The sequence below is a fragment of the Hylobates moloch genome, unplaced genomic scaffold (genome assembly GCF_009828535.3).
Source record: "Hylobates moloch isolate HMO894 unplaced genomic scaffold, HMol_V3 SCAFFOLD_9, whole genome shotgun sequence".
NCBI classification, from domain to species: domain Eukaryota; kingdom Metazoa; phylum Chordata; class Mammalia; order Primates; family Hylobatidae; genus Hylobates; species Hylobates moloch.
The window spans coordinates 68,206,899-68,232,089 of record NW_026652284.1 but is presented as its reverse complement, the minus strand read 5'-3'; the positions used below and the strand labels follow the sequence as shown (position 1 = coordinate 68,232,089).

General features: G+C 35.3%; 1 protein-coding gene across 1 annotated transcript in view; it reads left to right on the top strand.

Annotated features, from left to right (window-relative positions):
- MMP16 (matrix metallopeptidase 16) overlaps positions 1–22,248 on the top strand; it is a 284,820-nt gene extending 262,572 nt beyond the window's left edge. Inside the window, exons 9-10 of the mRNA XM_032759998.2 lie at positions 7,493–7,608; positions 12,516–22,248. Of these exons, the coding sequence (XP_032615889.1) occupies positions 7,493–7,608; positions 12,516–12,850 (451 nt within the window). The 3' untranslated portion in view covers positions 12,851–22,248. The remainder of the gene's footprint in view (positions 1–7,492; positions 7,609–12,515) is intronic.
- Positions 22,249–25,191: the final 2,943 nt, after the last annotated feature.

Here is a 25,191-nt window from a genome sequence, read left to right as displayed (position 1 = left end):
AGGCTGAGGAGACACTTTGGAGCAGTTAGCTTCTAGGGGACAGAAAATGGAAGCTTCACTTTTATATAACAGTTTAATTAGAGTTTCATAGATAATAATAAAAATGCCTATTTCATTATCAGATAGCTCTTTTTCCCCACAAATGTAGGGATTACATTTAAAATGTTTTCATTCTAAGAATTTAGTACTTATTGGAACATTTAAGTTTAAAGATTAAACGTGAACTACCTTAAATTTGGAAATTAGTGGAGGTTAGATGCCAAAAGTATAGAAGAATAAAGACTATAGAAAACAGGAAAAGGGTTTTTTAGATCATTTACTCCCCGATTGAAAAGCTACATGCCAAATATAGAAAATATATGGAAATACCTTTATTACTTTTAAGTTCTATTTAAATAACTATGGTTTTATAGCCTTAAAAAAACTGAAAGCAGGATTTCAATTAATTTTTGTGTGTGATCTTATGTAAGATGTCATGAGTTATAGAATGTCATGAGTTATAGATGTTTTATAAACAGATTACTCCATAGTCATATAATTACGTATTTCCAGAGTCAACAGCAGTTATCAATATATTTATTCTAGATTTAAAAGTTAAATGGAAAAGACATTAAACTCTGTATCTGAAACAAAAACACAATTTATTTGTCACTTTTATATGAGAATTTATTTTTTATTATTTCTCCCCTCTTCTCCCACTGCCATTTTTCTGCTTACAAAAAAGAAAAAAAATTATGTTAACAGTTTTCTATTTCTCTAAGGCTAAGAGCAAAAAGGATTTTAGTGAGTATCTAGAACTGCTGTAAAAAATTCAAGTCCTTAAAGAGATCAGGTGAATAACAGCTGTAATACTGGGTAAAGCAGCATATCCAAGGCAATAGCGGGTGATGAGTATTGCGGTGAGCTGGAAAGTGCAAAAACTCTAGAAAAGCATTCAAAATCAAGATCACTTAAAATAATCTACTAGGCAAACAAAGCACATCTTTAAATTGATGCTGCCATATGTCAGCCCTGCATGTTGTTCACTTCCTACCAAAATCTAGATACCCTCAATTACAGCCCAAGAGTACCCTTCCCTCTCCGCCAAACTGCCTGTGACAGTATGAACATGAGGCAGCCCATTCTATTCTCAGTAGCTCTAGTGCCTGCTTCCTTAAGATTTCTGCACCTGTCCTACCCTAGCACTCATTTCATTCATCCAAAAATGCATTTTGAAACACAAACTATGTGACATGTGCTAGATAATGAAGATGTAGTAGCAGAAAGACCACAGAGCTCCTAGTTTCATGGCACTTAGACTGTGTTGGGGGAGACAAATAATAAACAGTAAACAAATAAATGACCCTGATAATTTTCACAGTGAGAAATGAGACTCCTGGTGGTAAGGACAGGTTGGGACTTGTGTTGACTTGGGAGAAGGCCTCACTTGTTAAGGGGACACTTGAGTGGGGACTTGAGTAGGAAGACATTTGAGCCATAGAAAGCTATCAGGACAATGTGTTGCAGGTGGATGATATAGTCATGCAAAGGCAATAATGTAGGAAAGAAGTTGGATTGTTCAAAAACAGTGTTGCTAGAGCATAGCATGGTTAAGTGGTAGAAGAAGTCCAACTGTTTGATAGGGACCAGATTTCACAGGGCCCTGTAGCCCATGGCAAACAGTTTGAATTTTATTCTAAGTACAAGGAAGAGGCATTGGAGGGTTTTCAACAGGAAAGTGACATGATCTTCTGTGTATTCACAAAGATTGTGCTGGCTTCTATGTGAAGAATGGGCTCCAAGAGTGGAGGCGTGGAGGGTAACTGGGAGACCATTGAAGGAGTGCAGGAAGACATGATGATAGCAGTGGAGATGGAGCAAAGTGGGTGGGTGCAGGATACATTTTGAGTATGATAACAAGTTGTCCTCAGGGCTTGGATTTTAGGGGAGGAACAAAATAAATCAGGGCAACTTCCAGGCTTTTCACCCAAGTAATTAAGTAGATAACACCTTATCTGGAGATAAGGCAGACACCGAAAGGAATATTGAGGGAAGGGGATTAAGAGATTGAAATATCCATGCTTGACTGAGTTGCCTATTTATACACCAAGTGAAGAAGTCAAGTAGGTGGTTGGATAATTGAGTTTGCATCTTAATGGAAAGTTTAGTTGGAGGCACAGATCTCAGAGTTATTGACATATAAATGGTATTGAAAGCAGGAATCCATGTGAAATCTTCTAAGTATAGAGATAGCTAAAGAGAGTAGATGAAATGACGGTTCTTTAAATAAATCTGTAAATTCGGATTAAAATATCTAGTGTTGTACTATTTCATGTACAGCATGGAACTCAGTCCCTCAGATTCCTACTTGCCCTTTTGTTAATATACTACAATTTGTTACTTGGTTACGTTTTGATCTTCATAACATTTAGCTTAAAATGCTATGTTTCTAAGTCATCTCTCAACATCTCACAAACATATCTAAGACTGTATTGCCATATTTCATAAGAAGCTTAGCTGTTGAGAATTTTAAGGTATTTTCAAATAAAAATAACAAAATATAGACCTACTTTATTTTGTAAATTATTATCATCACTAACAGTCAAATAGAAAAATACATTTATTTCTTCCAGCTTAAGTGGTATGTTTACAAAGTAATTTTTTAATGTATATGTTTTTGAGTCATTTGAAAATACAGCAAAAACTGATATATTGATATTTTCTATTCTGTTGCATTTTTAAGACTGATTCTGAGGAATGGGACTTTGGGGCATTGATTAAGACTGCTAATCTCCAAAAAATCATCGGATTAAAGTCAAAATTCTACAGTAGAGATGACTGATGAGTCAGAAGAAAGAGCTATGAGGTTCATTTACAATAGCTTTCATCACTTACTGACCCTCCCACAAAATTTCAATGTTTTCCATGAAAATGTCTACATTTTAAACCCCCCAAATGGTTGATGTACACAGTGTTCCGATCTGAATATGCTAATTTACTTCTCAATGCATCCGTAAGCTTATTTTTCAGGGAGAAGAACTCAGTGGGATGAGATTTTTTGTTCATGTTGACATATGCTCAGATATGTTGGAAATTAAAATACAAAGCAATATTTATGAATAAGCCTCAGCACCTTTTATAAGACAGCACTAAATATAGATAATTCTAATTGCATTCTAGTTTACTGGATATATTTCAAAGCTGACACAAAGCAGACAACCTTTGGGTTTGAGCCTATGTTGAGTTTTTCTAAAATTGTAAAATGATCCTAAATTATTGTTTTGCATTATCTGCTAGGAGAGGGAAAAATGCATTTATATTGACAAATTCATACCCGAATTATGTTCCTACAAAAGAGTGTAATAAAATTTACATTCCATTAACATTTTCCTGAAATGAGATCTCTCTGAATCCTATGAGTCTGGCATGTAATATAGGTGCACAGAAAAGCATCAGTGGGTGAATGAATCTATGAATGAACAGACTAAGGGAGAAAGGAAAGCTATACCCAAACAATGAACACCAATTGTTTGAATGACAGTATTGAGAGAAAAAGAACCACAGGCAGACACTAGCAGTAACATTGGAATTTCAATTCTATCACATTCAAACGCAGTAAATGTGACTAAGTCAATTGTCTTTGAATAATATGATACCCAATGCTCTGTCATTGCTTAAATTGAGTGAAAATTCATACTAAATTTATGGTTAGGACATTATTACAGAGAACATTGTAATATATGATATAAAAGACTGTTGAGGGATTTAAGCACAACAATATATGTATATAAATTTACTTTATAGCTACAAAATGCTACATAAAGTGTAGTTATTTCTACATGAAAAACAACTGCTTCTCAGATAACTAATCTGGTTGCTAGGTATGTATTAATGTTACTTAAATCACATGCAAGATGTGATCCCATTGTCCTCAGGATTTTAAGTTATTCCAAATTTTATTTATTATTATTATTTGAGATGAAGTCTCTCTCTGTTGCCCAAGCTGGAGTGCAGTGGCACCATCTCGGCTCGCTGCAACCTTCACCTCCTGGGTTCTAGCGATTCTCCTGCCTCAGCCTCCGGACTAGCTGGGATTACAGGCGACTGCCACCACGCCCAGATAATTTTTGTATTTTTTAGTAGAGATGGAGTTTAGCCACGTTGGCCAGGCTGGTCTTGAACTCCCGACCTCAGGTGATCCACTCGCATCGGCCTCCCAAACTGGTGGAATTACAGGCGTGAGCCACCATGCCTGGCCTATTATTATTTTTTTGAGACAAGGTCTCATTCTGTTGCCCTCGCTGGAGTGCAGTGGCACAATCACAGCTCACTGCAGCCTCAACCTCCTGAGCTCAACAGATCCTCCCACCTCAGCCTCCTGAGTAGCTGGAACTAAAGGTGTGCACCACCATGCCCAGCTAGTTTTTTGTGTTTTTGGTAAAGACAGGGTTTCACCATGTTGCCTAGGCTGGTCTCAAACTTGTGGGCTCAAGCAATCCGTCCACCTCAGCCTCCCAAAGTGCTGGGATTACAGGTGTGAGTCACCACACCTGGCCCTAGTCCAAATTTTAAGTTAGAATTTAAAAGCTCACTTTAAGTTATAGTTTATGTCATCTAAAAGTGCCATGTATTGTTAAGATATGTCATTATTTATTCTATTATGGGAGGAAAACCCTGTCAAGTAAACTGACACCGTATCTATTGTAAGGGCATTCTGATGTTGAGAGATGTAAAATGTGAAAAAGTGTTTCTTAAGATCCACGAAATAGGTATTTGACTATCTCTCTGCAAGACACTTTCTTTGCTGAAGTGTGGAAAGCAGTTAACATATATATTAAATAACTATTGTAAACCCCACTGAGATATTTACTTGAGAGAAGAGATCTTTAGATTATGAGCAAATCTCAACTGCATTAACCATTCATCACAGAATGTTCTGTGGGACAAGAATATTCAGAAATCATGTTTAATTTAAATATTTAAATTTAAAAGTAAATGTTTCCATGAACAAAATGTGAAAGAAAATTTATTTTAGAATTGGTGGCATGATACACTAAAGATTCCACTTCATTGTCCTCTTCAGAAAGATGCAGTCCAGGCACCATTCTTTCAGCTCAGTGCTTCTCCACGAAGCTATTTCTGATCTGTTCATCAGATCTGTTCTCATCTTTGATGTGATGAGAACCTGCGACAAATACCTGTGACAGCTTCCCTTTTGGTGTAAACTCTTCTTTGAGCATTACTTCTTAGAACACTTCCTGAAACAATCTTTTTCCAATTTCTGTGTGAACATTGAAGCTGGAGGAAGATGGAGGAATTCCAGATGTTACTCAAGTGAGGTTTCTAGGAATTTATAGGAAAACCTTTTGCACAGGACCCCAGAGCTCTGTAGGTAAAGAATCCTCCACAGTCCTGGCAGAGGCATATCCAAACTAGAAAATACTTATTTTTTTCTAATTTCAGATAAAATGGCTAAGTCAAAGATAATTTTTTAAAATGTATCATTTCCCAAATATGTGTTGGTGAAACACTAGCTTTAGTAGATCACCATAGATGTTTAGTGGGGGGAAAAGCATTGTCAAATAAAATTGGGAAATGTATTTGGTGGCATCAAATAAACTTGGAAACTGCCTTTATGGTAAAAATAGCAGATACTTTTGAAATCAGACAAACATGGTTATATTTCTATCTATCATTCATTGTCCTCCAAGAATTCTCATCTCTCAAATGGGGACAGTGATGACTATCTCATAGATTTGTTGCGATTAAATAAAATAATGCATAGAGCAATAGGGCTGCCCGAAATAGGTGATATCACTGTGAACTCCCAGTGATTTTACCCTATTTTGTCAATCTTTGTGACCATTCAAAATATAAACTCATTTTACTCCTAAAATACATGGACAATAATGAGTGATCCAAAGTAGGGATGTTCACAATTTGTTCCTTGGAAGTCCGGGGGTTCTGTGAAAGTGGCTCATGCACTAGCCTGTGAAGGGATGACAGTCTGAGAGGTCTAACTCTTGGTGAGCTTTGCTTTTACTTGTATTAATGTCTATACACTGAGTACTCCAATCAAGACCAGCCCTAATGTCTATACTCACATTCCCAGTTTCCTCATCAACAGGTCCACTTTGAAGTCTGAATTTAAAGTAGTTAACACCAAAGTCATGGTTCCTCAATCCTTCTCAGCTTACCTTCCCTTACTTCTTACCATACTGAATAACAACATTCTTCTTCCAGATAATCAGGCTTAAAATTCTTGAGTCATGCTCAGCTTCCTTCTCTTTCACATCCCACATCTAATCCATGAATAAGTCCTTTGGCTCTTCCTTTAAAATATATCCCAAATGCCTTGATTTATCATCAGTCCTATAGTTATTGACTCCCTAGTCCAAGGATTATTGCAGTGACATCCCAACTGGCATTCATACTTCTGCCTTATCTCCTTCAAACTCTTTTACTCATAGCAGCCAGTGTATTCTTTTCAACAATTAGCCATAAGTTTAAGCTTCTCTGTTCAAAACATATATTGGCTTCCCATCTCTCTTAGAGTAAAGCCAAAGGCTCACTGTAGTGTAAAGGCTTGTCTAATCTTAGGTTCTGGTTCTCACTCTCACCACGTCTCCACATTACTAACTCAATTCCAGTCACCCCATCCTCCTTGTAGACACAGGTACTCCAGCATGTGCCTGCCACAGGAATTTTCAATTCCTAGTTTCTCTGCCTGGAATGTTCTTCTCGCAAAGACTGCATGTATTGCTCCTCACTTTTCTCTGTTCAGATGTCAACTTATCAGACAGGACCTCTCAGTCCACAAATTTAACATGACTTCTGATACTCCTAGATAACTCTGTCTGCTTTGCTTTTTTCATAGCTATTATCACCTCCTATCATAGTATGTATTTATTGATAAATTGGTTTATTGCCCATCCTCACATATCCTATAATGTGAGATCAATGAGAGCCACAGCATATCTGTGTTGTCCAAGGTTGTATCTCTAGCCCTACAATAACACCAGGAACATAATATATATTCACTAACTATGTACCGAATGAATAAATAAATAAAGATTCTGCTTAAGATTATTTCAAAAAAATGTTCTGCTTCCTAAGAAAGATTTTTTAAAAACTCATGAAAACCTCTGATATATATATGCAGGTTGGTGATGTCCTTATGAACTATAAATATACTTAGCTAGCACTTTTTATTCACTTTAGCATACTGAATAAGAACTTATTTTTAACACAGGCAGGATGTGGACAATAAGATGCCCATTTTTAATATATGCAGGAGAAGAAACAGAATAAATGCCTTATGCCCATTGTATTTTCAGTTATTTAAATCAAAGCTTGCCAGTTGGAGTGCTGTAAATCATTAACAGGTGCACAGGTAACAAAGTCAAGCACACAGCAAAGGTCTAATAAATGTTAGCTATTATTGTTTGTATGCATAATCTTTCCCTATATGTGTGTTATTGTGGTTGTTGTTGTTGTTTTTAATCCTTTGTAGATATTGGAGATATAGTGAAGAAATGAAAACAATGGACCCTGGCTATCCCAAGCCAATCACAGTCTGGAAAGGGATCCCTGAATCTCCTCAGGGAGCATTTGTACACAAAGAAAATGGTATGCAACATGTGCTTTCTACATTTCATAAGTTGGCTATCTTAGTAACACATTAGGCTTTTTCACTCTGCTAAATTAAGCCACTGGAAAGTGCTATACTAGAGCTATGTAATACTGTATTTCTATTTATATGAACTTTTTTCCCTAGATTTACATGTCATATTATGCTGTAGACATTTTTTAACCTCAACTTATTTTAGTTTATAAAAATGTCATTAGAAAAGAGACGAGTAATAGTTTAATATGGAAGTTGTTTATACCTTTGAAGTAATTTCACCCGTATTTCTATTAAAATTCCTGTAAAGATAATAATAACAAAAATACATGGGACAGAACTGGTCACAAGGAAGGTAGAGGTGCCACTCTAGTTATTATATCTGGTAATAATGCATGTTGAGAATTATAATTTTTTATATATTCTTTGGCTTAGAGGGTCAGCAAGCAAGGAAGATTTCAGCTCAATATAGTGAGAATAGAATGGATGTATGATGGCATAATAACAAGAAAAAAATCCAAGAGCTGTCCCCTTTACTTGCTATCCCAGGATTTCACATTCATCTAGATCCCAAGTGGAAAGTTAGCCAAGCCATGGATAATCCATACTCCCCTATCTGTTGGCATATATGAAATGTAAACATATCTCTTCCCATCCAGGGATTAGTAAATAGGAATAAATCATAATAATAATTTGAAATTGAATTTATATGCAATATTTCAGAACAAAGGAAAAGAAAATGACATTCCGAAATACAGAGAAAAAAATTTACCTCATCAAATTATTTTCAATAGGGAGCGTAAGAAAATAGCATATTATTTATGTCCTCAATAACATGAAAAGTCTGTGACATATGTTCAACATAAGCAAAAATAGGCATCTTTTGCAAGACAAACTTAAGTGCATCTAGGGGCAGGGAAGAGAAAGCAAGGTTAATAAAAGAGTCAGGGGAAAATGAAAAATCATACTACCACTGAAAACTGTGATTGACCATAAGCGTGTTGCAAGATTAAGAAAACTCTACACTGGCAGGGCGTGGGGGCTCACACCTGGGAGGCTGAGGTGGGTAGATTACCTGAGTTTGAGATCAGCCTGGCCAAAATGATGACACCCCCATCTCTACTAAAAATATGAAAAGTAGCCAGGCATGGTGGCATGTACCTGTAGTCCCAGCTATTCAGGAGCCTGAGGCAGGAGGGTTGCTTGAACCCAGGAGAAGGAGGTTGCAGTGAGCTGAGATCATGCCCCTGCACTCCAGGCTGGGCGACAGAGCCAGACTCTGTCTAAAAAAAAAAAAAAACAAAAACAAAAGCAAAAACAAACAAACAAAAAAAAGATAAGCAAAAGAAAGAAAGAAAAAGAAAACTCTATAGTAGTATAAACTTGAAGGAACTTAGAACCAAGATAAATTAATACCAATCAGAAAAATCAAAGTACATGTACTGTTTTTTGAGCATTGCTATATGTATAATGATATACTACTACATTCTGTGTGATAGTGTCCCACAAGTGGAACACTGTAGGCAGAGGCAAAGTCAAAAAGAACCTTGAAGTCCTGATCATAGTACTTGCTGAGAAAAATAATTTTTGTATATTCAATTGGCTCAGAAAATTAAAAGACCAAGTGAAGATACTACTTGTATGTGACAGAAGCAAAAATCCATAGGACAGTGAGACTAAGATTAAAACATAACTCTCTGAGATAAAAGGGAAAGGAATAAGAGAGTAAAGGAAATCACGATAAAGTCACATTGGAGGCAGTAAAATCAGATTAATAATGTGCCTCAAAACTTAAGAAGCTATACAGCTAAAAGGGACAAAGAAATGAAAAAATGTGAAAGGTGATCACATCAGTTTATTTATCTACATGTTAAATAGCAACTTCTTACTAATAAACGTGTAAGAGTAAAAAATAGAACACAGAGGCACTGCTCTCAGGGAACATCTACTAAGCTGTATAATAGTACCAGCTGTGGAAAATTATGTCTCATTACACTTTTAGGATGAAACAACAGACAAGTCCAGTAACGTTCAGTCAAACATAAAAGGATCATCAAATAAAACACAGCCTCATTAATTTATTTTCCAGAGTTTCTCAAAACAATGAAAATTTAGTTAAGAATTCACCAGAAGTTGTTCTTCATAAGCATGTATACAAAAATACATGTCAAAGCTGCTTTTAAAAGGAAAAAAATACAAATACCTAAATACTTATTCGACCAACTGACCTTTCATAAATGAAAAAACCTAGATTATTGAACAAGATGAATTTTGCAGGATCAAGGTTTGACATACTTCCATTAACAAGTATTACTTCTGTTTTAGGCTACTTCCTTTCAAATGCTTACACTATCTATCGCCTAGTAACTAGACATTTGTTTTCTGAGATAGGGTCTCATCTCACTATGGTGCCCAGGCTGGTCTATAACTCCTGTATGATGCCCAGCCTGGTGTTGAACTCCTGGGCTCAAGCAATCCTCTTGCCTCGGCCTCCCAAAGTGCTGGGATTACAGGCATGAGCCTCCACAACAAGCCTAGACTTCTTATTTGTAACAAGTGTATTCAGTAACTACAATTCTACTCCTATATGTGGAGTGTGTTACTATAAAATGTGGCCTACAGAACTGTGTCGTATATAAATAGAAACTTCTTAACTTTTGTGTAATGCCCAGTAGCTCTATAGTAATTAGCTTTAGCTAAAAATTAAAGGTGAGGACACTTCCAGCTGTTGGTTTCCGGTTTATAGATATAAGAAGTACATTCACCTATTTTGAAGGTCTGTTTAATTCTAGATCAATGCCATTATTCAACTATGATCGTCTAATGTACTGTTATTTGGCAGGCCCTCAACATTTCTTCATCCAAGCTTGTTGAGTAATTTTACTGAATTTCATTAACGTGATCAAATACCAACTCTCGGCAGAAAAACTTGAATCTACATACACCTGTTTTCACTTGGCAAGTTGCTCTCATTGCAAAACTGTCCTTCAAAACTAAAAGCAGCAGTAGGTGTTTATGGCATTGAACAGAATGATTTCCAGAGTGAAGTGACCTGAAGTGATCATCTGCCCTATCTGAAATTTCTTGAGAGATGTCAGAGTTCTTCATTCAAAAATGATACCTATCTATCACACCCTTGGACATTTAACCTAGGAGTATTTGATAAAAGACAGGCGATCTCTGAGTTCTGGAGTTTAAGACTAGCCTGACCAACATGGAGAAACCCTGTCTCTACTAAAAATACAAAATTAGCTAGGCATGGTGGCGTATGCCTGTAATCCCAGCTACTCAGGATGCTGAAGCAGGAGAATCGCTTGAACCCGGGAGGCGGAGGTTGCTGTGAGCCGAGATCGGGCCATCGCACTCCAACCGGGGCAGCAAGAGCAAAACTCCATCTAAAACAGAAAAGACAGGAGATCTGTAAAGGACCCAGTCTGAAAAAATTATTAAGTGTACAGGCTCTAGATCTAGATCAAGATTTAAATCTTGTGTTCACCAGAACATGAGCATGTTATTTTGTCTCTGATCTTCAATATCGTGGGCTTAAAAGAAAGGATAATTAATTCTACCTGATAGAGTACTTGTGAAGATTAAAAGACAGGTCATCTACTAAACTTTAACCCAAAGCTTCTTCCATAATAAGTCCTCAATAAAACAGGAAAAAGTGTTACCTTCATTAATGATCATAAACTATGAATTTTCCCTTGTATCAAAAATAGATAACTCCCAAAATATAGTTTTAAGTAATTATAGCATTAAAACATTTCTTCTTGATTTTTTGAATTTTATCTCAAAGGACAAATTAAGTCAAAGTATTATAGTCACACAGAAACTTGACATGAATGAGCTGTGGACAGAAAGAAAAAACTGGATATGTGCCCAACAAAAACATAAAATTTGGAGAATAGACCTAAGAAAAATGTCCATATTTGTAGTTTAATCATCAGGAGCTTACAAAGCCTATTGTATGCATTCATAATGTTTTAGAAAATAAATTGCATATATTGCTGAGTTACTTAAGCCTCCCACATCCCACCTCCTCCCCATGAAATATGAGGTGCTAGGAAGTATTAAAAATAGAATTGTAGAATTTTGTTGTATTTGATTCTTAAAATAATGAATAATGGCTTTAGTAGTTCTATAAAATATTGCTAGGTGACACAAATTAAACATATTTTTAATAAAGTAAAATAAAGAGGACAAAAGGAGAAGGAACAAAATGTTTATGACCTAGAGCCAGAAATGAGGTTAGAGTACCAAATACTATGAATATGTCTTTACTTGTTAAGATTCCTTGCAGGCAAATGAAAGCCCCTCCAGTTTTATGATTTATATTTTATTATGATTTCTCATGCAAATTACAAAAGGAAGCCTGTTGTTTAGAAGGAGCACAGATTCCTGATACTAAGATGATTAGAAATTTCCCTTGAGGTGTTTCATAGAGAAACCTCTTTATCATATATTGAACAATGTTCCCAGTAACAGCCTGAGGGTAAACAGTGTTTCAGTTTATAAGGCTGTTTCAGCATCTTTCAATATAGGTTGATACTATCACACTAATATGTAATTTTGTAACAGCAATCCTATAAGTGAGCAAAAAGATAAGGTTCTCTTTTCTAGCTTGGACTAGGAGTAGATGGCGTAGCATGGTCTTTGAACAGCCCTCTGTAACTGATATTTCTCTCTCTGGACCGAGCTTTCCATAGGCATTAGATGGCATCATTCCTGGAGCACAGCAGCCACAGCCATCTTAACAGACAGCTGAGCTGAAAATAGTGTTTTCTTCCTATGAAAATTGAAGGGCCTTAAAATACATCTCTTAATTGACATAGCCTATTTTAATAACATTTCTCTACATATACACTGTCATGAATAAGTGGTACCTGTGTGTGTGTATGTTTTTCCCCCCTAGGCTTTACGTATTTCTACAAAGGAAAGGAGTATTGGAAATTCAACAACCAGATACTCAAGGTAGAACCTGGATATCCAAGATCCATCCTCAAGGATTTTATGGGCTGTGATGGACCAACAGACAGAGTTAAAGAGGGACACAGCCCACCAGATGATGTTGACATTGTCATCAAACTGGACAACACAGCCAGCACTGTGAAAGCCATAGCTATTGTCATTCCCTGCATCTTGGCCTTATGCCTCCTTGTATTGGTTTACACTGTGTTCCAGTTCAAGAGGAAAGGAACACCCCGCCACATACTGTACTGTAAACGCTCTATGCAAGAGTGGGTGTGATGTAGGGTTTTTTCTTCTTTCTTTCTTTTGCAGGAGTTTGTGGTAACTTGAGATTCAAGACAAGAGCTGTTATGCTGTTTCCTAGCTAGGAGCAGGCTTGTGGCAGCCTGATTCAGGGCTGACCTTTCAAACCCAGAGGGTTGCTGGTCCTGCACATGAGTGGAAATACACTCATGGGGAAGCTTCCATGATGCACAGTATCTGCTGTTCTTCAGTCCTTTGTCTTTCTTTGTCATTCAGTTCTAGGCCTTTCCTCTGCACGCTCAATGCCCAGTAAAATTTCAGGATTAACTAAAGAAGAGGAGAAAAAGAAGAAAAGATTCTTCTTAAAAGTTTCTAATGTTATTTTCCTTCTGAAGTCTGAGCCCATTTCTGGGGGGAGAAAAAAAAAGCAAATCAGAAAACCCACGATTTTTCTTTTTCTTTCTTTTTTTTATTTTATTTTTTTTTTTTTTGCTTTAAAACAAAGGGAAAAAAGAGTTTAAACAAAAAACCCACAATTGAACTTCCAGGAAAGTGTGAAGACCCAAAACAGCTTTGTCTCCAAAGAAGATAGCTCTCTGACTGCTTTGGATAGTCTCCTACGCACCATTTTGTCAGGTGGGAGATTTGGAATACACATGCAGGACGTTAGACTGTTGGGACAGCCATTTTCCAACAACCAAGGGGCCAAAATATCTGCAATATAGTAACAGCCTTAATAATACATCCATTTTTCGTTTTATACAGCTATTCTCAGCTATGTCCTCAATGTTTCATCGCATTTATATTCATAGCTATTTTCAAACACGACCTTTTAATTGTTTTTGAAGTATTTCTAAACCCCTTCTTTCCACCTTACTCCTCCATCATTGTGATAATCTTCCCAAGTTGTATTAGGCCATTGCCCCAGGCCTTCCATGGGTCTGTCAGGAATATTCATTACAAAGCAGAGCAAGAAGCAGTATGTCTCTGAAGTGGATTACAGTGACAGTTATTTTACAAGGATTTGTGACACTAGTAATATACCCGTGTAACCCTTTGAGAACTATCAGACCAGCTTTCAGAGTCTTAGGATTGTCGGTCTTGCGATCTGATAAATTATAGAACTGGGCAATGGTAAAAACAGTCACAAGTTCAAGAAGTTCAGGTTTTTAAAACAGATATCCTATAATGTCATATAATTTTAAAATGATTTACAAGACTACATAAATGTGTTTATAACAAACAGAAATGATGTTACTTGCCAAAATTTTTCTGGCAAATAAAAAAGGTATTTTATTAAGATTCTCATAAGACTGAAATTTTATATGAAAAACTGATAATAGCCTAAGTCTTCTTTCCTTTTTTTTAGGCATACCGAATTTCTGTTTTAAAATCCATTGCATGAAAATTCAATTTGCCTTGGTATATGCAGTTAGCATTGCCATTTTAAAAATGAATTAAAACGATGACTCTGAAGTTGCATGAATATCCTCCAGTGCATTACCTATTGCATGTCCACCATAGTTCTCAAAGGGTTAGTGTGGCTTCTGGCGTTTAGCCGTCCATTTGATCACTGACAGAGCCAAGAGACCACCAAAGCATTTCATTGTTGAGTGTAATTTGTCCTAACAGCAGTATTGTCATTTTCATGTGACCTGCAGAGCAGGTTTGTATCAATATTTTTTTCCTAGAGAAAAGTCAGCAACTGACAGACCTCTTTATTGATTTTTAGGAGCTGCTTCTTGCAGTGAAAGGCTTTACAGCCACTGGGCTGTGAACTTATTAGAGATGGTCAGAATGAATGCACCCCATGAGTCAGACATTGGCTTTGTGTGAAAGCCAGCTTTGAGGGGATTAGCTTTTGAAACAATGAACAGCTTGCCTTGAACTTGATTATTGATCTATTGACTGTCATTAACAACAACTTAAACATTGTCTTCTGTGAAAATTTTCCTTGAAGAGTCCTGTTCTATGTCTTTGCCCTTTGACCTTTAACTTGCAAACTGGCACAAACTGAAGGAAATCTGGTGTTGCTTCTCCATTGGATTAGTTGTTCTCTAAAACCTAGTAAGCATGAGCTGTTTCCTTAGAATGGAGAGAGTGGTGATGGCAGATCTGCAGATGGACACTTTGCTCTTTACATGCACACTCTGAAAATGCCCTATAGGTAGAAGTGAATTTTAATTTCATTTTAATATAATTTCAAGTCTAAATTCATCATTTTAGTACAAATTACAAAAACTATAGGAAAAAAAAACCTCAAATACTTGAATGGCCAGTGTGGCTTTTATATAAAGCAGGAATTTTATACTAGTAAAAATTTCTTACTCATTTGCTAATACACATTTCCAGATGATTTTTAATGAGTGTAGGTATACATTCTTATTTGGAAATGGATAGTTTGGCTGCCTTGAATTTATATTTATACTCAACATAGCATGAAAATTAGAATGCCTTTTGGTTAAACTACATGTTTATGATTTGGTTGGGGAAAATATTTTATAATTGTGGGTGGCATGCTGCAAAGCCTCGCAGATTGTTATTTCTTACAACCTGAGCATATACAGTGTGAGGCTAAGAAAAAAGAACAGTAAGAAAAGAAGAATGGCTTTACAGTAAAATATTCTACAATGTAGACAATATTTTAAGAGGATATTGGAGATTATGTACGCAAGGGCCAAGAAAGCAAGAAATGAGAACCAGAGTCAGCCCTGTAGCTTTACTTCAGTGCTTCCATTCTAGATGATGCTGATATTATAAAGAGTTAGTCAATGCTGCTAAGCATGGAGGACTATATACATAAGCTCGTTTATACAGTGTTTGCCTGTGGGAGGGTTTAATCCTTTTAGGGCCTTGATGTCGAGAAAAAAATAACTGGAAACTATATTTTGCTAAAGATAGAAATGAGGAACTGTGTCATTTTGGGACATGTGCAAATCGTTGAGGAACTCCATCACCCTGCATTGAAAATTGATTTCTTTTTCCTCTAAAATGAGAAAGAAAACTGAATAAGCAATCTGTTGCCTCTTTACTCATTCATCACAATATCCTGATTCGTCATAAGACTATCAGTATATAAGGGCTAGAAAATAATCATAGCATTAAGAAGGAAGGAGTCTATCATTATGCTTGAATTCTGGCAAATGTCATGAATAAGGGTTGGGTCATATTTCCTTTAATATGAGACAAGATTTATGTGATAAGCAAAGGCATATAAGGCTGCTCTTTTGACTAGAACATTTCAGTTATCAGGCTGTACTATTACAAGAGATAAGAAGACAATAAGGACAATGTAATCACAAACACTGGGATTCCATTTGTTTATTGTACGCCAGCTACTTTGTGGGTGTGGTTCCTGACTCCTCTTCTACTTGAGGTTTGGGGAAAAAGTCTCAATCCAAATGGAACAGTGAAAGGGAAAGTAATTCATCTAGCACATGAGAATAGTGATTCAAAACCAATGTGGAATAAATTTCCATGGGTCAATAACATAAGGTGTCAGTTCAGTATTAGTAGAGATATGCAAGGCATAAAATATTTTCATCACCCCATCACTAATAACATGAAAAGCTCAGACATAGGATTTCCCAAATTGAAATGAAAACACATTCATGCCTGCAAAAATAATTCTCCTTCTGCTTCATTTCTCATTACTTTATCTAATACAAACACAAATGTAAACAAGGTAATGTTCTTCACATAAAATGACCGTATAGTTAAGAATTTTAATAAAATATTGTTGTTCTGTATATTATTAAACAAATGCAATGAAGTATTAAAATAGCTGATCAGTTTGAATTTCCTGTAAAGCAGTAATTCCGCATCAGAATTGTAGATAAGGTTGTGAATTTATTGACTCATTTCAGAACAGTGTCTGTTGACATGGCAGTCAGAGCAGGTGAATACAGATTGCAAAGGTTATAGAGCTAAATTAGACAGCATTATGTGATACTAGCAAAGACAACTTCTGTTATAAATCAGAGGGCAAGGCTTTTCTGAATCGATGTGATAAATTACTAAGTAATGATTACCAAAAATAATTACTAAGTAATAAAGGATACAGACTGGTTTACTGAAATAACCAAGTGTTACATTTAATAATTACCTATAATCTTTTTTTGTTAACACATAATTTGGCCATTTCATATACTGTGTACCTATTTTCATTCCCTCTCTGTGGGTCATTAAAAAACACAATGTGGTGGATAAGAACATTGTCCAAACTTCACTGCTAGTTCCAATACGTAGATGATGGTGTATAAACTGGATTGTAGGGGTAGTCATATTTGTAAGTTCTACGTATTATGCTAATATATCTAGTATGGTACACATACACGCCCACACTTTGTGGATCTTACAGTGGAATAAATAGTGTGTCCATATTAACTAAACTCAAAGTGCTATCTGAAGAGGAATGGATGCTATAAGCAAACAGACTGAGTTAAACTGAGTCATGAAAAAATATATATTTTTAAGTTTTTGGAATCATTTCCAGAAACTAATAAAGGGAATTATTTACTGGTAGTATTGAGTCTGTGAGATTGTAGTATATACTGAAACAATCTTCTGGATGGTGGTAAGGTCTTTTTTAGCAAACACAGTAGAGAGCTTATTTCATTTCTGATGCTTTCAAGGGCATATTCCAAAGTTATCACAGATGTCAAATAGAATATGCTGTATAAACCAAAAATGTACATTTCAGATGACCTGTTACAGCAATCTCAGCCAATATGTAATATCACAAAATGTGTCAAGTCAATCATATAAGAGGATCTAATCATTCAGCTGTGTTTCATGTACCTTCATGATGTTGATATATTGTGACCACAGGAAATAGGTGCCAGAGCATATGTAGTTAAGTTACAGGTTCCACGTTGCCTAGGAGGGAATCATAACTACATCAGAAAATTTTTAACAGTTATATCTTAAAAGTTAGAATTTTATGTAATTAATAAAGCGGCAACCAGGAATAGCAACACACCATAAATATGAAAGCTAATTATTATATTTAACAAATATAATGGAAATGGAGAAAGAGGAAAAATGAGTCTTTTGTTAAATATAAAGACAAACTATAACACTCCTTGTTAATACAACTGGAAATTTTACTTTAGCAAGCATAAAATAGTGGAGAAAAAAATGCAACTTCAGGCTCGTCGCACTAGTGATGATTATGTGATATATCAATGTAATATTTAGCCAGTGGTCACTAGATGTTATTGTGCTTAAACACATCTGATACTCATGCATTGCCTTACAGGCTAAAAATGTAAGAGGTAGGTGTTCAGTAACCTCAGTTGGAAAGATATCTAATGTTAGAATCCCCTGAGACAAGCCATTTCCCTGAAGTAGAAATTTACCTCAATAATCATGTAACCTAAAACACTTGGCATAGTAGCAAAGAAGTTGCCTTAGTGTTCTAGTCTCATCTAATTGTGACCTTTGTCTTTCATGTGCTTCTGAAATCATTTTCCACTTTTTGCATTGGTGTGATTTTGACACAATTCTGAAATATTTCAGGTAAGATTGATAACATCCAATTACAAATATATGTTTCAATATTTTATACATATGTCTCCTTTGAAAGTTAAACCAATAGTATAGAAAGCCTAAGAATGAACACTGATTGGACATACTCACAGAAATTAAGGGAAAAACACATGATATTGTAAAATTCCTGTCAATGTTTGAGTAGAATACAGAAGTACGTCGCAGTCTTCAATTTTTAAACACAATTATGAGCTTATAACTGGACGTGACATACATCATTTATTCTAACAATATTAATTATTTATACTAAGTAAGGATATAAGATCACAGAAGCTTAGTGTTATAACAGAGACTTCACAGACATTCATAACTAGTTCTTTCTAAGGAAAATAAGGGCATAACCCAGAACTCATGGTCAGTGCAGAGTAAGTATAAAAAGTTATGTATGAAAGACATTTATTTATAGAGATTTCCAAGGATTCTATGCCTTTTCAACTTAAAGATGAGTGTGTCTTAGAATTTATTTTATGCATCATTGGACTGGGGATAATATTCAAATGTGCACTCAGCGTGTCCTCACATTAAAGGGCACATTGAACAGTATAGGAAAATACATCATAAACTAGAATGTTGTACAGATTCGTGTAACTTTCCCATGTGCTCTGCTGTAGAGCTGAATTTATATGCCCTTAAAAAGAAATAAGAATCAATTAAATATAAATACAGAAATATACTTATGTTAGGTCACTTAGCTTCAGTGCAAGATGTCATTAACCTTTATTTCACAGAGAAAAACTGGAAGAAAAGAATGGTGAACAAGAATAAAATGACAAACCTTTTGGCTTATAGAGATGTTTCTTGGGAATTTTTTCCACTTGTTTTTATCCATGAAAAAAATGTCAGTCACAATACAGACATTTCTGTAGTATTTGATCTGTGGGTAAACTGGATCCCAGGCAGAATACTTTTTGACACAGGCCTTTTTATACATGCTTTGTATATGATGAAGCTTTGGTGAGATGTGACTGCATGGTAGGATGCATTTTCCTAGGATAGGATATGGTGCTGCTTGTACTTGCCACCTTTTATATGAATGTATGTCGCTACATTGGCCTGTCTTGCCAAGATATGGTTGAATAAAGCCTGGTGTGAGCTGTCTATTTGAAAAGTCACTAGGATGCATGTTTCATTTGCTGTTACATAATGCCAATTTGAACCTGTTTTCTCTATATATTAACAATCCAATTGTTAAGATAAAATATACTTTGCTTGAATGAATGATTTTGGTAGTAATATGAGAGTTATCCTAAAATCAATGTTATAATTTTTGCTATTACTGAAATACCGTCACAGAGGCCACATTATTGGCTGTCTTCTCACAGCTCTTTAGTATATACCATTGCCTGAGTAAAATTAGGTTTTTAGGTCTTTTTGGCATTTACTTCTTTTATAGCTGATGTGGAATCATTTATTCCTTTATATGTTCATAAGTACAAAATTTCACTATCTTAATTACTTCCAAACAAACAATTTCCAAGCAAGGGTGTGTGTGCCTGGTTTTTCTGCTCCTCCAATTCTAAGATCATTATTTGTTTGCCTTCTGTTTCTCACCCAAAAATACAGATGGTTGGGAAAGATACATCTTACTGAGTTGTCCTATGCAGTCTCTGTCTATATTTGCATTTCTTTCTATTTCTACCTTGTCTCTGTTTTTTTTTACACAGATTTGGTTTTCCCTTCCCTTTGTGAAAACCAGAATTGAGCAGCATTGTACATCAGAGATGGTACCCAGGAAATGTCTTTGTTCCTCGGTATTTTTCTTCAAAACTTCCATGCAAAGACAGTCCCAGTAAAGTTGACATACATCCCAACCTCTCTCATTGGCTTTTCTAACTTTTTAATAGAGCTATTCCCCTGAGAAAAGTGAAATGCTGAGTATGATGGGTATTGTCTGTTGATAAGATAGCTAAGGAAATTTGCTTTTGGAGAATGTATCTTAAATAATTATATAGGAAAGTAGTCACAGTATAGTGTTCTGTTTAAGGTACATCATGGGTACATAAATGCCCAAAACCTTCATCCTTTGGTCTATTTCTCTGTATGTGTAAATTACATATATATTAGAAAGAGAGATAGAATAAAAGAATTAGGGGTGTTACAGAGGCAGCTTTTTGCTGCCTTGGTTTTGACTGTATCGGCATTTCTATTGCAGACCTCTATTTTCAGGGGTTTTAGAGAATCGACCATAAAAATTTGTTTTAGGCTTAAAAGTTTTGAAAGTTTTTTTTAGGTATCTAATTTTAAACAAATAGATCTTGTTTTTATATTATAGGAGGGAAATAAATGGAGTTTACTAGTTCAATTTTGCGCTAATATAACTTTTAATAAACTTAACTTTTTAAACGAAAACATAAAATCTAATTAGTTCATAGTTGGTTGATGCTTTTTTAAAAGAATCAGTTATTGACCTTGAGAAACTTGCCTGCTTCATCAGTATAGTAACCTGTCCTTAAGATGTTTTAAAACGTGTATACCTATATTAACATTATCTTGATTCCAGTGGCGGATCAGTATGATAATGCAGATTTATGACATCCATATAAGCTATCTGGTAATATAGATTTGGGAATATATAGTATATATGATACATATATATATATATATATATATTTACTAGATAGATTAAGGAGAAAAAGCTCCCATAAACTTAGTTTGTCAAATAAATACCATATATTAAAAAAATGCACAGACATTTATCATTCAGAGTCAGAATGAGATGCAAGTAATTGCAAAGGGAAGTTGTCTCTTGGGTAAACAATACACATTTTATAGCTTCTTATGGAACTAATTTTTTCCTTTCTATATTGTGGTTATGGGAAAGTAAAAGAATTAAAATTAATACAGACTTTATTTAAATAACATTAAACTGTGAAGCAGAGAGAAACGCCAGGAAATTAAATATTTAGGCCATTATCTTGTGGTTGTCTGACAATACTTCACCTTTCTTTTCATTCCCCATGATGTTTTCAGTTATGGAGAGAGTATTAAAATCTAGATTTAAGTTTCTGCATTGTTCTCATTACACTCAACACTATTTCATTAAGTTCTTGATAATATGTAGTCTTCTGTGTGCAAGGAAAGAAATAAATAACACATTTATTTGCTGAATGAGTTTTAAGGTGTGCAAGTTGTAGTGATGTTTTTCCCACACAGGATTCTATACATTTATACCATCTTAAATCTGGCATTTTTTTTTTCAGATAGCTTCTACTGACAAACACAAAGCTTGTTTGTGTGCAAATATAAGGCTAAATAAATGGTGCTAAAGTGTATTATGACTGTCAGATAAAATCAGGCAAAATTTTGTGGTGCTTAAATTAATTTTTTCATTGATTTTATTGATCAGTGCATTGAAAAGTGTTTATTATTCACAAGTTGTCTTTTATTAGTAAATCAAGGCCTCATAGCACATTGTTAAATAAAGTGGTTGACTAGTCTATGTAACAGCTCACCAAGCTACTATCTCTTTTAACTCCTTATAATGTTGCGTCATTAAAGGTCAAGGGGTCATGCTATTAATCTCATTGCTATAGACCATTAACATGACTGAACTTTTCCACAAAGTACTTATGTTTACAATGCTATAACCCTTTGACTGCTGCGGCAACCTTTAACCACACAAATGTCACAAGCTAGAATCATCAGCATGGTTCTTGCCATGGCAATCAAAGAGTTAAGGGCTGTGCAGTGATTTGTTTTGTATTTATTAATTTATATTTATTTTGTTTCCATTCAAGGAGGGGATTGGGGTGGGGCAGTTTTTGTCTGCTGTAAGTGTCTTAACCTAGGGAAGGGTTAAATGGCTTTTTATACTATTGCATCTTCTGTATTTACCATCAATTCATTGTGTTGTAATTAAAAGAAACTGTCAATAAATAAGAGAACAGAAAAATGGTTCATAGACATTGTGGTTTTACTCAATGAATGATTTACACACATTTGTGACCAATATGTAAGATATGATTTATAAGCAGTAGCCTTTACTATCTGTGTCTTTCTAATCCATATGAAACAGAAAATGAAAACTAATTTAGGGAAAAATCCTCAGTGCATTTACCTGAACTAGCAAGTATATTAAACTGGCCACATCAACTGGAGAAACGGTTTAGTTACTATATGCTTATCACTGTGATCAAATAAGGGAGAAGAAAACTTCATTGCATCAAATATATTTCAGGCAAATGCCTGTGAACATAGGATATTTAAGGTTTCTACAAAGACTTGACAAAAATAAAAGACTACATTTTGAATAGATGAATATAATTTATTTTTAAAGTTACACATCATAGTTATCTATGCAAATTTAATCACAGGAATTAATTTTTATATTAAGTCTTTGGCAAAATCCCATATAAGAAATCCCCCCCCTTTTTTTCTCTCTTTTAATAATAGGATTGGCTGAGCATGGTGGCTCATGCCTGTAATATCAGCACTGTGGGAATCCAAGGTGGGCAGATTACCTGAGGTCATGAGTTCAAGACCAGCCTGGCCAACATGGTGAAACCCCAACTCTACAAAAAATTACAAAAATTAGCCGAGCATGATGGCAGGTACCTGTAATCTCAGCTACTCAGTAGGCTGAGATGGGAGAATCGCTTGAACTGGGAGGTGGAGGTTGCATTGAGCTGAGATCATGTCATTGCACTCCAGCCTGGGCAACAGAGCAAGACTCAATCTCCATTTTAAAAATTAAAAAAAAAAAAAGAGAAAAATAGGATTATAGTAAAGGATGGCCATGAACTGAAGAACCCACTCACAGAAAGAAAGAGGAAGGACTAATATTTTCATAACTAACATATTAATAAATTACCTTGTACATAGGATAAACTGTGAAACCACTTTCTGAGAATATCAAATAGTTGCATGTAATCGAGTGCTAAACCAAGAACTTTCTGAAGATCAGATCTAACGTGTATCAAAGGTCATCTGAATTTTAGGAAGTCATATTGGGAATAAAGCAAATGGGTTGTTCTCTTACACAAAAATCAAGGTACCCCTGTCCACCAAGGAATTAATCTTACAAATTTTAGCCCACACGTGAAAGGGGAGCTGTGAAGCAGAGCAACTAAGAGGATTACAGAGATTTATTTGCCTGAAGTTATAAAAAGTAGACTAGAGGGATAGAGAACCTTTGTGTTCTTGAGCTCTGAATCTAGAATGAATCCTGGGGAATTTGGAGATCTATCAGGAGTTTAAAGGAAGACTGCAGATAAGAGTTGTTGGCTTTTAGAACATGTCAAAGAACCTACAAGGGTGAGCCAACCAACAATATAGTTTACTTTTATTTGTAGAAGGCTTTTAAAAAAAAGATAACCTTGATCTTCACAAAACTATTGAGAATATTAAACCATAAATATCTGAATCCAAGAATCAATCTCCTTTGTTTTTATTGTCAGAGAGAGAGGAGCTGGAAACATCCAATTGACTCAGTAGATTATTTTTCTTTTGTATATGGATTTATTTAATATTAAAATACAATGTTATATGCAATATATTACATGATTTTGCCACTCTCAAGGACTAAATTAGAATAACAACTTGTAGAGAAAAAGAAGAATACAAATAAGGATATAGATAATCTAGTAATACACCTAGCTCACTATAGGAATAGGTATTACTTATTGAGGTGGATTATAAGGTTTGCATATTTTAATTTTTTTAAAAAAAGTATTTGAATGGGCATAGGTTCAACCCAATTTCATGCATTCAGCCACCCTCTCAGATTAGTTACCCCAGTGTGCCACTGGCTCTCCCCTCCTACTGCTCCTCTTCCTTCCCCTCCTCCCTCTCTTCCCTTCTTTTCCCCTCTTTACTTTCCTTCTCTCTTTCTCAATTGCACTATTTCTTGAAAGAAAAATTTACAATCCTTTTTTCTTTTCCACATCCTCATTCTTTCCTTTTTATAATTTTGTTGCACTCCTCACCGCTTCACTAGACCTATTTCATGAAAGGTAAATTATATAGTCATCACTAAATTGAGTCTTTATTTCCTATCTTACTGGACTTCCTCATAGTATTTAATACTAATAATTACTCTGCCATTAATATTTGTTCTAGGCAGCTCCTTGGTGGTAGGACTATTTATTTTTTCCTACCTCTTTCATCCCCAGAGGCTGGTAGAGTACCTAGCTCATAGTCTTCAATAAAATGTTGGCTTCTAGACATTAGAGTTTAGGATTTTCCCCTCACCATGTTAACTTTTTAAACTAATTCTTGTGAGTTTACATGACCCCACCACCACCACCATGTTCTTAACTTCCTTTATTTCTACACTCTTTCCTGGAACCTCGTTCACAGCCATGGCTTTAGCTTTATGTTTATGATGTGCTGTGAAATTCAGATTCACAATTTCCACCCACTTGCTAGACAAATTGATTTGAATTTTTTTTAGCTTCCCAGATTCAATCTACTAAATTTCAAACTCACCACTATCTCTTCCCTCCCCTCAAAACTCCTCCTGAATTATCTAATCTATTTAATGGCACTAGATTCTCTTGTTTTCCTATCCATTAAAACTTAACAAGTTCTTGGCCTTCTCCTTCCTTTGACGCACATGCCCCATTCGACATTTGCCGTATCTATGAATTCTACTTCTAGTTCTACATGGCATTATTTGCATCTCATTTTTCCTTGGCATTCTTACCCTATTTAGGGTTCGTTATTTCTTGCCTTCTTGGTGGTCTTTTCTTATTCAATCTCTATTTTTCATCCTGTCTACACATTTCTGGCCAATCTTCTCAAATTAGAGTTCAAATCTTATTCCTCTTAAAATCTTAAAAACAAAGATTTTATATGCAGACCCTTCAAAATCTATTCTCTACTTGTCT